The following is a 16,727-nucleotide window of genomic DNA, read 5'->3' as shown; positions in this document are numbered from 1 at the left end:
CTCACCTGTGTCTGAGTTGGTATATTCCTAACCCTGGCTTAGACAGGCTTTGTCTGACTGTCTTAGTGTTTGTTTTTGTTTTGTTTTGTTTTTTCCTACTGCTGTGATGAAAACAGGCTGACAGAAGCAACTTAAGGGAAGAAAATGTTACATTGTTTCACAGTTTGGGGCCTGGCAACAGGAACAGGAAGTGGCTTGTCACATGGCGTCTACAGTCAGGAAGCAGAAAGAGATGGATGCTGGTGCTCAGCTCGCTTTCTGCTTTATATCCTGTCCAGGACCCCAAACAGAGAAAGATGCTGCCTCCTAAGTGGTCCTTCCCATCTTAGTTAACCCAATCCCTCATAGACATGGCACATGGCCAGCCAGAGACCAACCTACTCAAGATAATCCTTCACAGGTGTGCCCAGGCCCTTGACTCTTAGCTGCTTCTAGAACCCATCAAGTTGACAACCTATATTAACCACCACCTACTCACAGGCGTTCCTTTGGATTTTAACAGGTGCTGGGCTTATTTTATGATTTTTTAAGTTAATGATAATGTTTATTACCAATGATAAAAAGCAGAAATTTCCTATGAGACGTCCTTAATACACCAGGCATCGGCCCTGCACTCCATGAATGAAGGTAGACAGTGTGTGCAAGGGTCTGGCTGCAGTAGGAAGTGGACCCCTGAAAGGCTCATCACAGGGGCAGTTGACGTCTCATTCTTTTGGATCTGAGGTGGGGCTGTTGTTTGTTGGTGGCTGTTCATTCAAGGATCCAGGCTGTGCTATACCATGGGATCAGTCACAAGTGCTAGAATTACAGGTGTGCTCCCACCATGCTCAGTTTGTGCATGGAGATGAGACCCAGGTCCTGGGAGAGCCACATCTCAGTCTCAAAGAACACCCTGATTGCACAGCACATGTATGGGAACCCATCAACCCCCAGTAAGGGTCCCTGAGGAGTCACCATTGTGGCGACCGGGATTTAGAGAGGGCTTTGCCGAGACCAGCCAGGGCTCTCTTCCAGCTGCAGCTTTTATGGTATCAGCGCGAGAAGAGGCTGATTCACTTGGCTGTGACCACGTGGACGCTCTAAAACACTTTCATCTTCATCAGCTGAGTCTTTGTGACAGGAAGGGAACTGGAGACATTTTTAAAGGATAGTTTTAAACCCAGCAATAGACAGGCCAAGAAAATATTTCTTTGAAGAAACAAAACTTTGGATAGAAAACTAGAAAGCCTTGGATAAAAAGTAGTTTTTGAAGTTTTAAATTTATCAATGGACAGAAAGGAAAAACAGCAAAATCGCCCATAGCAGCAAGAGCTGTGTTGGAATGGCCACTGTGAATCTTCCCTAGTAGTTTGTGTGTTCATGTGTATGCATGTCTGTGTGCATAGGTGCAGGTACACATGTATGCATGAACATGGTGGAGGCCAGAGGTCAGCCTTCTTAGAGACAAGGTCTGGCATTGACTCGGAATTCACCGATTACTCTAGACTGGCTGGCCAGTGAGCAGTGAGGATCTTTCTGTGTCGGGGTCCCCAGAACTGGGTTTACAATCGAGAGCCATCACACCTGGTTTTTTTCCTTACATGTATAGGTGTTTTGCCTGCATGTATGTATGTCTTGTGCCTGGTACCTGCCGAGTCCAGAAAAGGGCATCAGACCCCATGGAACTTTAGTTATAGGCCATTGTAAACTGCTCTGTTGGTGCTAGTAATTGAACCTGTGTCCTCTGGAAGAACAGCCAGTGCTCTTAACTCCTGAACCATCTCTCCCGTCCCCATGCTTTAAAAACAAAACATGAGTACTGAGAATCAAACTCAGGTCCGCAGTGTAAGACAAGCACTTTATTGACTGAAATCTTCACCTCAGCTCTTCACTAATCTTTTTAGGACCTGGCCCTCAATACCCAGGCAGGGACAAGGAGGGTCAATCCATGGGTGCTGGAGGTAGGACCCAAAGTACTGTGTGGAGACAGTGCTGTGCTATAGGGGACCAATGTCCCTGCCACAGAGATCCACCTGTGTCTGCCTAGGCTGTATAGGACACAGATGGCCACACAGCCTGTGCCTGTGTCAGCCGTGGGTTCTGATATGCACTGTACATGTGGTCTGGACGCTCCTGGGAGAGAAGTTAATGTACAAGTCTGAAGGCAGAACCCCAAAGCACAAAGAACAACAACAAGTAGACAAATCAGGCATCATCAAAACTAAAGCACCAGGACTTTAAATAGGAATATCAGAAATATCGGATAGGAAATGCAGAAAACCTCAGCGGGAAGAAAATATCTCCAAGTGCTATGTCTGACAAGGGGTTTGGATATGAATATCCAAGAACTCTTGCTTCACAATGAAAAGGCAAATGATCCTATTAAGAGTGGAGCAAATGTCTTAACAGACAGTTCTCCAGAGATGGAGACAAATGGCTAATAGTCACATGGGAAGGGGCTCAGCATCATTAGCCAGGAAGGATATGCAAATCCAAGTCATAAGGAGATGTCACTTCATATCCCTAAGAAGGTCAAAATAAAAAGCACCGCATAGCATGTTTGCGAGGGTATGGAGGAGTCAGAGCTTCGTACATTGGGTAGCAGTTGGCATGCTGCAAAATCTTAAACCCAGAATCGACACTTAATCTAGCTAATCCTCACAGGCATGGATACGGGCTAATCTAATCAAGACAGTCTTCCACAAGTGTGCCCCAGTGTCTCGTGGAGAATTCTAGATCCTGTCAAGTTGACAACTGATATCAGTCATCACAGCACCCAAGAAAACTGAACACCTCCGTCTACCAGAACATGCCCATGAGAGTTCATAGCAAAAAGTAGCAAGAACCCACTTGTCCATCAATTGATGAATAAGGGATAAAGAAAAGTTCTGTGTGTCCATGCAAAGGAGGAATCAACAATAAGAAGAGTGGGATGCTTGTGCTTGCAATTATGTGGGTGCACCTTGCAAAAAAGAATAAAGTGAAAGAAATCAGATGCAATGTACACAGCATACATGGTTTCATGACCTGAAATGCCCAATGCAAACAAAAATATAGACATGGGGAATACACCCAGCTGTGTTGGCCTAAAGAGGTTTGAAAGGAGTGGAGAGTGACTAGCTGCGGGTGTGGGCTTCCACTTTGATGGCAGCCCTGTATTCTGTGCCAGGTGAATTATAACACACCCTGGATGGCATTGTGGTGTTGATGGCCCTGGAGGACTCACCTCCCTCACCCCCACCCCGACCCCGCCTTCTGAATGGAGCTCTCAGAGGCTCCTGCTGTGGGAGCCTCCTCCCTCAGGCCAGCATGCCCTCCTCAGTTGTAGCAATTTGGACTCTTTATTTTAGTAATTTCTCCTTTTTTGAGACAAATTCTCACGAAGTCCAGATTAGCTTTGAACTCTCTATGTAGCAGAGGGTGACCTTGAACTCCTAATCTAACTGTGCTCTCTCCCTGGTACTGAGATTACAGGTGAATTAGCACCACACCCTAGTGCTAGAGGTCAGACCTGGGGCTTTCATCCATGCTAGGTGAGCCGCACGCTACCAGCTCAGCTGCAGCCTCAGTGCCTGCTTTCTGTAGGTTTGGCTCGCTCACTTTGGTGGCTCTACCAATACCAAACACTTGACCTCCCCGTAGAGAGACCCCGTCCTGACAGGCATGGCTCATCATTCCTGTTGGGCCCAGAGTCACAGGAGCTGATTCCAGGAGCTGCCCTGCAGGCTGGGGAGTGTGCCCTGGAGTGAGCTGGGGAGACCAAAGCCACTGACCTCTGTCTAAACACTCTCACATCAGTTAATCAAAACAGTCTTCCCCAAGACTTAAAGATGTCACCAGGGCCATCAAGAAAAGGCACTTGCCCACCACGCTTGATAACCTGAGTTCAGTCCCTGGAGCCACAGAATAGAGGGAACTGATTGCTGCTCCTGGTTGTCCTCTGACCTCCACATGCATGCTATGGCGTGTGAAGTCCTACCCACAAGTACGTGCACATGTGTGCACACACACACATTTAAAAATAATAATAGTAAATGATCTCATAATCCACAGAAATGCCCCAAAGGGTTAGAAACAAAACCAACCAATCTGAACCGCATTTAAATGAAGTTTAATAATAGTTTGAAGTGTGGTCTAATGGGTTCTGTGACACTCTGTGACGTATTATAAAGATAAATGAGACCTGAAAAGTCACCACAAGGAGCAGTGGTGAACAGCAGGGTAAAAAACAGGTAGAGAAAGAGAAAATAAGCATTCTGGGCTATTTTGTTTTTGATGAAAGGGGAATTTCTAAGAACATATCAAAACTTAAGATAAATTGGAGAAGTGGAATATACCTCAGAACAGATAATGGGTACAATTCTTTGCATCTTTAAAAAAAAAAAAAAGGTAGGCTTTGTCCCAGGGGAATTTGAATCAGCTGAAATTTCAGTCTAGCAATATGTTATTTCCTGTTCTTAACAACCCTACCCAGCAGGCTCTCTCCCGGTGGGAAACTACAAGGTTCAAAGCTCAGCGCTAAGTCACCAGTGTGACTCTTTGGGGGATGCAGCCGGGCCTCCTGTGAGTGAATGCTGTGGTTAGGGGCTCTGTAGTGAGAAGTAGGCGCTTAGAGCTGTCAAGATTGGCCTCACAGGAAACAGGTAGGGGTCCAAGAGGTGGACCAATTGAGTTGCTATGACGATGGCCTCTCCCTATATACAGACAGGGACAGTTTTCAGAACACAGCACAGACGTAGCAGGCATACAGCATGTTTGAGATTTGCAATCTTATTTTAAATCAAGTCAGAAAATGGAGTCTAATAAATGGCATGCTTCCACACTTGTCCCAATAGCAACTCCTTCGTTCTTAGTAATTCAAGGTACCGTTTTATCTCTTTTTAAAAATTAAATTAAAATAAGCATCTGTGTAAGCAGTTTTCCAGACAAAGCCATACATAGCAGGATTTGAGGTCCCCAGGGAGCCCCTGCAGGTAGAGCACAGTGAGATGTGGCTGCAGGTTTCCAGACAGACAAGTCCTCTACATCTGAGAACTGAGTTAAGCCATCAACGACTGTTGCACACGCTTCTTTTAGGGAATCAAGAGCAAACACTGCTCACCCCAGACAGTACACCAACCACATACCAAAGTGATGGTTCTGCCCAAGTCCAGCTTGGGGAGCTAAGTGAATTTATTGGGACCCTTAGAGCACGGATGAGGGATGTACACATACAGCTTTCTTATTCGGGGGCATGACCACGGACACATTTGGGGTGTCCTGGCTAGTGATCTGAGGCTGAGTGATTAGGAGAGGGTTCTTCATGAATCTAGGAGGGAAGAGGCGCAATGCTGCCTCTGTGGTGCTAGACAGGAAGCTAGCGTTCCTCAGCGTGGACAGCCAGAAACTTCTGCCATGATTTCCCCTCCAGAAAGATTTCCTGTGGGTGGAGAAAGAGGCAAGAGTGGATGCCACCCCACACCCAGTGCCATCCCAGCAGCTTGCCCTGTTAGGCTGTGACTTGGACGGGACCTCCCTCCCTCCCTTCCTCTTCTCTTTGTATAGACACTGCTGGCTCTAACATTGACCAGATCTAGCTCCACAACTATCTAGGGCCCTTATGGTAATAGTAATTTGTCTGAAATTACTGTGGAGAGATGAGGACCTGAGTTCAAACTTGAGAACCTAGCTAGAAAAGCCAGACATGGTGCTAGCCTGTAATTCCAGTGCTAGAGAGCTGGATATAGGAGGATCCCTAGGCTCGCTGGCCAGTCTGCCTGCTAAATCAGCAAGCCCCAGGTAAACGTGAGAGATCCTGTCTCAAAAACCAAGGTGGACACTGCCCTGAGGAGTGATATCCAAAGTTGGATTCTATCTTACGCAAACACACACGTACAAATACAAACCCTCATACACATGTGCACACATAAACAGACATGAACAAAAGATACATCTCAAATGGCAGCTTGAATAACAAGCATGCTTCCTCACAGTTCTGGAAGCCTGAGCCCGGGTCCAGGGGTCCATGGGACTGCACTCTATGGGAGGCTCCGTTCTGGATCCCCGGCAGCCTCTGCTGCCCCCTTGTTTCACGGTTGCATCTCTGTGATCTTCCTGGAGCACTGCCCTTGAGTGCTTGTAGTGTGCTTGTGAAGCTTTTTGGCCCCATTGGCAGAGTGGCTCACCTCACATAGACAGATGCCCAAGCCTTGTCACGCATCCGAGATGTGATGGCCTTGAAATGTCCGCTCCTTCAGCATGGAAGCCTTGGGACAAGGTGAAACCTTTAGGCCCAAGTCCAGAGGAGCCTTCTGCTCTCTTCAGGCATCTTTGAAGCAGTGTGCCAGCTGACCACTTGAGAACTCTCCCTGCTCTGTCCTTTCCTTTGTAGGCCGGCTTTGACATGTAAATGGGTCCATAAGCAAATTCTTGAAGTGGTGGTGATTTATCTACCAGAGTGTCTAACGTTGGATATATTGCCATCTACAAATGTGTTGGGCTACATCCATAGGTATCTTGGGACACACTGATAGAAAGAAAAAGAAAAAAAAAAAAAACACTTGTCTTTAAAGTTCACTGCTGTTCATATTCACATTGTATCTGATTCCTGGAACACTCCCCAAGACAGTCAGTGCCATCAAAGAAAACTAAATGAGGCAAAATTGCCTAAATGTAGGAGAACTGTGTTAGGTACCCAAGGGTCAAAAACCACAAGGACTGCCTTTAGGCAACTGTGTAACAAAACAGTTTAAATGAAATGGAATGGGAAGGGTGTGGGTGTTTGAGGCCAGCCTGGGCTACATAGTGAGTTGCAGGCTGGATTGATACTGATACCTAGCAAGTCTCATCTCAAAAGCAGATAAATAATAATGCCGGGGTGGTGGCTCAGTCAGTAAAGTGACTTGAGTTGGGACCTGAGTTAGAGCCCCTCACCCATGTTCAAAGCTGAATGCTGGAGCCCATACTTGTAACCCCAGAGTTGGGGAGGTGGAGGCAGGAGGATCGCCAGCTAGCCTAGACTAATCTGTGACCCCCGGCCACTGACAGACCTTGTTTCCAAAAATAAAGTGGATTATGACTAAGGAACAAAAACCAAGGTTGACCTCTGGTCTCGTATGCACATGTGTGCGCGCGCGCACGCGCGCACACACACACACACACACACACATACACACACACACACACACCCCACAATAACTAGAATGAAATACAACTTTCTTCTGTCTTAGATTTCCAGGCCCAGGGCTGCAGCCCAATAGCGGAGTACTTGCTGAGCATGCGCAAGACCCCCCAGTTCCATCCCCTGCATTAAAAACATAGAAAAGACAAACACGCATATCCACCTTAGTTCTCTGTTTATCTGCAGAAAGGGGTGGATAACACCTGCTTCTGCTGATCAGGAGGGATTAGACTCAATTAGATATTAGAGACAGAACATTGTGAGGCAGGGCTCCCCACCTGCCCCTCACCCACATACAGCAAACATCATCCATCCCTGGGGTCTGGTCCTCTGTCCATCACCCCTCCCCCCCATCCACCTCCTCTGTCCAACCCTCAGGGACCTTCATGTTTAGCAATCTCAGTGAGTTAGTATCCATATGAAATTGAGGAGTTCCTCTTCAAAGTAAAAGCCTGCAGCTCTTTAAGTTATTACCCAAAACAGATGGAGAGCATTTTCTTGCTGACCAGGCTCAGGTAGAATTGAGTTCTAAATACCCTGGATTTACGGAATTTGTTGCTCATATTAAAGAGATTTACATATGTGCTGTACACCTGCAGGCTTATCTGATCCACACAGAATGCTCAGAACCACTGCTGTTTCAAGGACAGCCTGAACAGGATGTGTGTGTGTGTGTGTGTGTGTGTGTGTGTGTGTGTGTGTGTATTGTCTGTGTGTATGTCTTTCTCTGTGTGTGTGTGTCTGTGTACAGTGTGTATATGTCTGTGTGTTTCTGTGTGTGTGTATGTCTCTGTGTGTCTGTGTCTGTCTGTCTGTGTGTAAATGCCCCTCTGTTCATAGAAGGCTGGAGACTGTTGATGCAATCATGTGACATGTTCTTTTGCAGTCCCTTCAGCAGCTCCTGAAAATGTGTCTGCTGAGGCTGTGAGCTCCACCCAGATCCTACTGACGTGGGCTTCAGTCCCTGAGCAGGACCAGAATGGGCTCATCCTGGGCTACAAGGTAAGGGTTTATGATGACTCTGCTCTGCCTTCGGGGCTGGTGGGAAGGTGTCACAGATCTGTCACCTGGGCCAGTTCCTGACTTTATCAGCTGTCTTGTCTGGAAGAGATGGACTGGGAGAAGTGCTTTCCAGGCATCAGTCAGGAAGTAAATACAAGATAGACCCTGACCAGCAAGCCAGGCCCTGGCTCTGTCTGTTCTGGCTGAGGTACCCTGGGCCCTTGGACCATGAATGGATGCAGCTTCTGTCACCTACTGTCAAGTGAGAATGACTATAGGGGTCACTTCCCAGAGTTGCTATGTGAAATTAGGGGCTTCTGGGAAATGGTCCCTGCTTCTCTGAGTGCTGATTTGTGATGGCCCTAGGTGGGGCTGTCCTCTGTTAGGGTTGGACTTACCCTTGCTTCTCCCGGTCCATCTTAAGCTTCTACCAAGAATCTCCAAGACTGCCTATTTCTTTCTCCTCTCTCAAACGTGACCAATACAATTCCCTGGCTCTGTATCTAGCTCCAATCTCCCAAGCAACACAATGGACTTCTCTGGATTTAGTCAATAATGTGATGCTGCTCTCATGAGACAATCTGCTGGGCTGGAGCAGTAGAGCACCTGCCTAGAATCCCCCAGTGAGGGGCTAGGGTGTGGCTCAGTGGTAGAGCACCTGCCTAGAATCCCCCAGTGAGGGGCTGGGGTGTGGCTTGATGACCAGTTGCTTGTCTAGCCTTCATGAGTCCCTGGATTCAATCCCTAGTACAACAATAAGAAAATGCCTCCCACATATCCTCAATGGATTTTAGGCATTTTCTCTCTTGTCTTTCAGTAACTGTTTTTTTATGGCGGTTTTTTTCTGCTTTAAGGATGGAGTGTGGGGGTGGGGAATACCTTTTTATGACCAGACAGGATCTCCCACAATAGCCCAGGCTGGCCTAGAACTCACTATGCAGCATCAGCTGACCTTGAACTCATAGCAGTCTTCCTGCCTGGTCTTGCAAAGTGCTGGAATGAGATGCTTCCCTCCCATGCCCAGCTGTCTTTCTGTCATTAAATCCCAACTGCTTTCCTCTGACCTGTGCTCAGATGCATTCCCTCTCCGTAAGTATTCTAATGGCCCCGTTCAGGATCCGTGCTGTGTGACACACCCAGGGAACATGGTGATCCAGAGTTTATGACAGAGACATGACAAGTCTCCTGCTCCATGGTGGCAGCCCTGTCGGGTGGGTTTAGTGGACAGAGCTCCATGCTGCACCTTGGGAAATGCTTCCTGTGCTGGTGTCTAATGTCTCCCCAGTGACCCTCTCTCTTAGAGCTTGTGGATCACTTACCTTGGAGAACAGTTCAGAGAGGGATAAGCTTAGAGGGAGGACTGAGGAGAGAAAGAGGAGGAGGAGGCCCTGGAGGAGCACATCTCAGTTCATCCCTGTGACCTGGGAGCAAGCCTCGGGTTCACATGAGGGAGAAAGAGCAAGTCTTCTGGGGCAGCAACCCCAATTTTTTGGAATCAAGGGATTTCATGGAGACCCAAGCTCCATTTATAGGAAGCAAGAGACTTGTGCCCAAGACCAAGCCCATGCTTCAGTGGGAGCACTTGGCATGGCTACAGTCGAGAGCTTCAGATCTTGCCAAATTGTGCCCAGGCAGCCAAATCACCAAGCTGTAGGCAGAGCTGTGTGATTCCAGCCACTCTTCTGGAGTATAGTTGCCTCACGGCTGCCTTCCCCCTTGATGCCAGTGGGTAGAAATGAGATCCAAAACTCCCTTAATAGCTGCCCTTGTGGAGGAACCACAGTTGGGTGGTCCCTGCCGGTTAGTTCTGAGCTGGTACCCTGTGCACAGGGAGTCCCCTTCCAAGGATGCACTTAGCTGTAACCATCTGCATGTGTGTGTTGATGCTTCAGATTCTGTACCGTGCCAAAGACCTGGATCCAGAGCCCAGAAGCCACGTAGTTCGAGGGAACCATACACAGTCTGCCCTGCTGGCTGGCCTGCGCAAGTTCGTGGTGTATGAGCTCCAGGTGCTGGCGTTCACACGTATCGGGAATGGAGTCCCTAGCTTGCCCCTCGTCCTGGAGCGTACCAAAGATGACAGTAAGTATACACTGGCCCTACTCCCTTCTGCCTTAGTTTTCCAATCCAAACAGTTTGGACTGAAGTTGTTTTTAGTGTAAATTTTCAACCACTTCTTCTTCTTTTTTTTTTTTCTAGTTGAGGGAAACAAAACAAAATTGTTTTCCAGTCACTGGGTGTTTATGTGGCCAATTTGAGCCCAGAGAGGGTTTTTACGGCCTGATTATGGACTGTGCGGCATCTCGATCCTAACTATGCTGTGGGCAAGGGCTCGTGAGGGTGGGCTAGATTATGAGACATGAGCCCATCCACTTAGTAGCAGCTCTACAGATCTAGATCAAACTCCTCACTGGACCCGGTCCTTTCTCATGGGGATGGCAGGTCTCACCATTGCCTTCAGATTGCTAATTGCACGTCCTGCACAGAGAGCAGCATATTTGACAGCACCCAGGGGTCCCCAGGCTCTGGTGCTTCCAGATTTGAGTAACAAGCACATCTTGCTGGCTTTGTTTTTATGGAAGTCTAAATCATCGGTAAATATGTTTTTCCACTTTGCAGATGTCAAACACTTAAAGGTTAGCTCCTTCACACGTTCGTTATTAAACAGGCCATAATGAATATGTCAGGGGGAAAATACTGATCTACCCAAACACCCACCTCGGGATCGGAAGTGTCTGACAGGATGGAAAAAAAACAACAGGGTTGTTGAAGCATCTCCTTGGAATGGCTAATGAGCCACAACTCCACTTGCTCCATTAAAAGAGCCCTGTCCCCCTCTTCCATAGTGTGCGGATCTGGCCTGGGCTCCGTATTACTTCTCATTGCTGTGACCTGTGTCTGAGAAGTAGCTTTGTGGAAGGGGTTGATTTGGGCTCTTTGCACAGTTGGAGGGTGCAGGCCATTATGGAAGGAAGGCCTGGCGGCAGGAGTGTGAGTCAGCTGGTCACATTGTATCCACAGTCAGGAAGCAGGGAGATGGATGCTGGTGCTCAGCTCGCTTTCTCCCTTTCATTCAGTCCAGGACCCAGCCCGTGGGATGGGGTCTGTCACACTTAGGATGAGTCATCCCACCTCAGTTAGCCGAATCTAGAAACTGTCATGGACATGCCTAGAGTCTGTCTCTTAGGTGATTCTAGATCCTGTCACACTGACAGTCACAACCATCACTGCTTCCGTGGGATTATCCTTCAGCTGTCTCCAGGGTGAGGGGTTAGGGGTAGATGGGCAGTACAGGGGAAATAGGTAGTTGGCCATGTTAGCTCCAAGTTGCACCAATCACCTATGTGGGCACGCTTCAGCTTAGTCCTATGAAAAGAAAGTAAAGACATTTAAAAAAAACTGTCCCTCAATGTCCACTGCCATCATTCTTTCTAAAGGACACAAGTAGTCAGTCAATGATTATTTTCTTTTATTGCTGTATTATTTATATAAACATGTCTTCTCTCTTCATTTTGACACAATCTGTTGTGCCTTGGGGACAGCCCAGAAGGTCATTCCTATGTCACCCTGGTGTTATAAATGAGTCCTGGCGTTCAAGCCTGTGGCCTCCTTTGGACATTTACTTCACCCATGCATAGGTATCATTACACATGTCCAGATTCGCCCACCCAGAATGGACATTCCCCACATTCTGTTTCTGCATCAATTGCTCCTGGCCATTGCGTGAGAATCAATCCATGATTAAGTCTGATGAGACGCTCTCACACTGGCCACACACTAACTTCCTATCCATTTAAGCAAATATGTTTTATGAGGGCTGAGACCCTATTATTCAATCCTTCCACAAGACATCACTGCGTTTTAAATTATCGGTGCACTGAACCACACAGAAGAATTATTATACGCATCTGTGAACATTGGCTCTGAGGTTTCTAAGACGGCAGGTGAGGTGAGGCAGGCATTGGCCAGAAAGCCTTGGTTGTCAGCGTGCTTCTTCAGTGGTTGAGGGGAAACTAAGGGATAAATCACCTTGTATTGGTTACCTTTGTTGTGGCTATAACCAAATACCTAGCAAAAGCAGCTTTTGGGAAAAAGGCTTACTCTGCTCATAGCTCAAGGGTATGTAGACCATCATGGTAGGGAAGTTTGGTGGCAGGAGCAGGAGGTACCTGGTCAGTTTGCATCCACAGTCAGGAAGCAGAGAGAAATGGATGCTGGTGGTCAGCTTGCTTTCTCCTTTTTATTCAGTCCAGGACCCCAGCCCTTGGGATGGGGTCACCCGTATTCAGAATGGGTCTTCTCCCCTCAGCTAACCCAATCTGGAAACCCCACAGACATGGCCAGAGGTGTGTCTCCCAGGTGACTGTAGATCCTGCCCAGTTGACAGTCAATATGATCCGTCCTAGTTGCCAGTCACCTGCTCTACAAATGTCAAACCCAGCGAAGCCATAGGTGACCCTCAGGCTAGCGTTGCCATGAGCTGTCCTCTCAAGTCATGGAGGCATCGTTTCTCAGCATTGTTTTCCAAGCCAGATGGTCAGGATGCAAAATAAGGTGTGTTTTTCAGAATCGTTAGGGAGTTGCCTGGAGCCATTGAGGGTCCCGAAGTCCTTCACTGAAAACATGGCCTGGGAAGATGACAGAGTCTGCAAAGTGCCTGCTGAATAAGCATGAGGACCTGAGTTCAAATCCCTAAATCCCACATAAAAAGCCAGATACAAAATACAAACTAAGGGCTGGAGAGCTGACTCAGCAGTGTAGAATGCTTGTTCTTCTCCCGGTGTTCAATTCCCTGTACCCGTATTGGGCAGCTCTTAACTGCCTGTAACTCCAGCTCCAGAAGATCTGACACCTTCTTCTGGCCTCCACAGACAGATGGCTGCACACATGCACACATATCACAGACACATAAATAAATGAACAGTTTTTAAAGGGTAAATCAATTTCTGAGACATAAATTAAAAAAATGAAAGCATGGGGCCCCCTCCGAGGAGACCCGCGTTCATCATTAGAGCGTGAGGCTGGCCACAGAACCCTATACGACCCTGCCTCACTGTGCTTTCCTTCAGCCCCAGGTCCCCCCGTGCGGCTGGTGTTCCCCGAAGTGAGGCTAACTGCGGTGCGGATCGTGTGGCAGCCCCCGGAGGAGCCCAATGGTGTGATTCTGGGTAAGCAACACTGGGGTGGAGGAGAGAGATTTGTTCTCTCCTGTTTCTATCAGACAATGGGGTGGGTGGAACAAATCATGCCAACAGCAGCATCTCCTGGACACAGAGCATCACAGGCTTCTTTTGTTCCTGAGCAGGGCACTGAGGCTTTCTCAAGGAATGAAATTTACATTTTATTAACCCAGAATTCCCTCCATTTGTTTATGGTCCATGGCAAGCCCATTCGTAATCAGCCTCCTTCCACTACAGGCTGTGCCGGTGGTTGTTTGGGAAATGGCAGGCTAGTTTTTCAGTCAGTGCCGACCAGGCTCCTGAGAGCACCTGAATCCCACCATGAGGCTTGCGCTGACCCACGGTAGAGCCCCCTGGGATGACATGTGAACCTCAGATTCTCAGCTTCACATTCAGAGACGCAGCTCTGAAAAGATGGATGGAAAACTAGCAAATTGTGTTTTAAAACACCATCAATACCTTACTTACTTATCCTCTTACTACATCATATTAAAGACCCCACGTTTGCTGCTATTGCCTAGTGAGAGACAGGACTGAGTACGGCCCACCCTCCTCAGGTCTCTCGATGACCAACACAATCCCAAGTCACCAACTGTCCTGCGAGTCACTCCTTCTGGATGGAGGCTGGGTGGGTGAAGTGCTGCTTCACTGTGAGTCTGGAGGGGGAGCAGGGAAGGGACGTCTTCTGCCGGAGGGCGCAGACAGATCCGGAGCTGGGCCCGGTGGGGACCATGGGCAAGTGCTCTGCTGTGTGCTGGAGAGTGTGGCGCAAGGAAAATGTGGCACATTTCAGGGGAAGGGTCCCAGAATACAGCACAGAGTCCAACTGCAGACCCAAGTCACCAGTGACATCCACCTGGTCCCCACTCACATGAGGCTCCGAGATAGATAGTAGACAACTTCCAGGGAAATGATTTATCTGAAATGATGAGCAGGTGGCAAAAAGCCACTGCCATTCCCTGCTTTTGATCTTGCCAGTCTAAGACTTGGCTTGAAGAAAGTATTTCACTTTTGTTAAAAAGAGGTTGAGGGGCTGGAGAGATGGCTCAGCAGTTAAGAGCACTGGCTGCTCTCTCAGAGGACCTGGGGTTGGTTCCCAGCACCCACATGACAGCTAACAACCATCTGTAACTCCAGTTCCAGGGGATCTAACACCCTCTTCCGGTATCCATGGGCACCAGGCACACAGGTGGTACACAGTCATACATGTAGGCAAGTCATCCACATACATTAAACAAAAAATAAATCTCAAAAACAAAAAAAAATTTTAAGGAGATTGAGGACTGGGGAGATGTCTCCGTCAGTAACATTCGCTATGCAAGCCTACGAGCCCAGGTTGGATCCCCTATGTAAAAAAGAATTCAGATGGTAGCACATGCATGTAATCCCAGCACTGTGAAGGTGGAGACAGGTGGGTCCATTGAGCTCACTAGCCAGGCAGCCTCACTAAATGGTGAAGTCCTAGGCCAGTGAGAGATTCTGTCTCAAATGGTGAATAGCACTTGTCTCAAAAAACAAAGTGGACAGTACCTGAGGAACCACACCTAAGGTTGTCCCTACACACACATCCACTTACATGCACGCATACACACAAACACACAGACATAGACAGAGAGAGAGAGAGAGAGAGAGAGAGAGAGAGAGAGAGAGAGAGAGAGAGAGTCCACCAGCAGCCCAGGGAAGGAGGCCCAAAAGGCATGTTTTGTGGAGTACTTACCTCCTTAGATGGACCTGAGTGATGCTATGCTGTGTCATCCACTCAAGGAGGCCATGGCCTGTTTGCTCCTTGGCCTGCCATTGCAGGATCCCTGAAGCTACCAGACACAAGTATTTCTGTGATCCCAGAGCTTCTGAACCTGGTGGCTGAGGTTACAGGTGCTTGAAGCCCCTGTTGCAATGAGTTCTGAATGAAAAAGGTAGCAAGCCTTATCTGGAGCCAGCACTGTGGGCTAGGCCCAGGGGTAAGGAAATGGCCTAAGAGCAGGTAGCCAGTGCAGAGACAAACCATGCTTTAGCAGGAGCCTACCCTCAGCATGGCAGCAGGCAGCAGGTCATTATGAAGCCAACAGAGCTGGATACATGATTCCCTAGGAGTTGTCCCCAGAAGGCCACAGTAAAATAGGCAACATTTTGGTAGATGCAGAATAATAGAATTCTGGTCGGTCACCTGGAGTCCCAGAGGTCTCCAGACTGTTTTCTATGAAGAAGTAGGTTCCTTGAGCCCCACCCTACCCCAAGCCCCCCACTCCCATTGCCAATCCTACTGACCCCTGCTCCAGCCCCAGGCACTGCTAACTCCCTGGTCCACTCTCTGCATACGCCCTTGTTCTGGGACTGCAGGTAGATGCTGCAGCCTTGCCCTGCTAACCAGGGCCTCCCATGCAAACACAGGGCCAGGGTCTTAACCTGGGGTCCTCCTGTAGGAGTCATAGAAGGCCTCCTCCTCTCTGTTTTCTGCTGCTATGATTGAATGCCACAGGCTGTACAGTTTACAGAGAATGAAGGTTCACTCTCCCTAGATTCACAGTGCTTCTATAATTAGTAAAATGTTAGACCCTGAGAAGTAAGCGATGTGGTTTTAAAACCAGCCTAGTGCCCCATGTGGGCAGTAAGACTGGGTCTAATACAGCGTCCTGTGTCCCACTGGAAATGATGGCATATTCGGTGCAGTGTTAAGGCAGGCGGTTAAGGGGAAGGGCTTTATACAGTCTCTGGGGATGGAGGGCTATTGGGGAGGGTCTTGCTGATGAAGACTCTGCACAGGTCACACATGGGGTGGGGGGTCATACAAGAGAGAGTGGAGAGGACTTTTATAGATCCTGCAAGGTATCCCTCAAAACTCATGTAAAAAACCCAAGCTTGGTGGCACACGCTTGTAATCCTAGTACCGCAGAAAGACAAAATATGGCATGGCTCACTGTCCAGCCAGCCTAGCCTACTCAGTGAGCGCCGAGCCACTGAGAGACCCTGTCTCAAAACACCAGGTGGGCAGCATCCTGCAGAATGACACCAAGGCTGACCTCTGGCCTCCACGAGCACATGCTCACAAGTACACGTGAGCGCGCGCACGCGCGCGCGCACACACACACACACACACACCAAAATCAAACTAAATAACTACACAAGATGACAGTGACAACGGACCCACCAGTCGGGATCTGGGTAATACACTGGTGCCTTAGCCTATAAGTGACTTCACATGGTCGTGGTCTACCACCAAAGAAAGAATCCACCTGTGGATCCCACCTCCTAGTCCCTCACTGAGGACCATCAGCCTGCAGCACACTCCCCTGCAAAGTCCGCCACCTGCTCTCCATGTGTCTCTACCTGGCAGGCACCCTCCTCTGCACTCACAGAGGACATCGTTCCAGATGGGACTGTCAGCTCACTTCTAAATCTTTGGCATT

At 48.4% G+C, this 16,727-nt stretch overlaps 1 protein-coding gene across 1 annotated transcript in view; it reads left to right on the top strand.

Moving 5' to 3' along the window:
• The window catches only part of Sdk1 (sidekick cell adhesion molecule 1), a 970,573-nt gene that overhangs the window by 843,097 nt on the left and 110,749 nt on the right, over nt 1-16,727 (top strand). The window contains 3 exon segments of the mRNA XM_028887375.2: nt 8,025-8,140; nt 10,033-10,222; nt 13,210-13,308. Of these exon segments, the coding sequence (XP_028743208.1) occupies nt 8,025-8,140; nt 10,033-10,222; nt 13,210-13,308 (405 nt within the window).

Source organism: Peromyscus leucopus, chromosome 23 (assembly GCF_004664715.2).
Source record: "Peromyscus leucopus breed LL Stock chromosome 23, UCI_PerLeu_2.1, whole genome shotgun sequence".
Classification (NCBI taxonomy): Eukaryota; Metazoa; Chordata; class Mammalia; order Rodentia; family Cricetidae; genus Peromyscus; species Peromyscus leucopus.
Note: the sequence above shows the minus strand (reverse complement) of the source record. Positions and strands in the feature narration are given on the sequence as shown.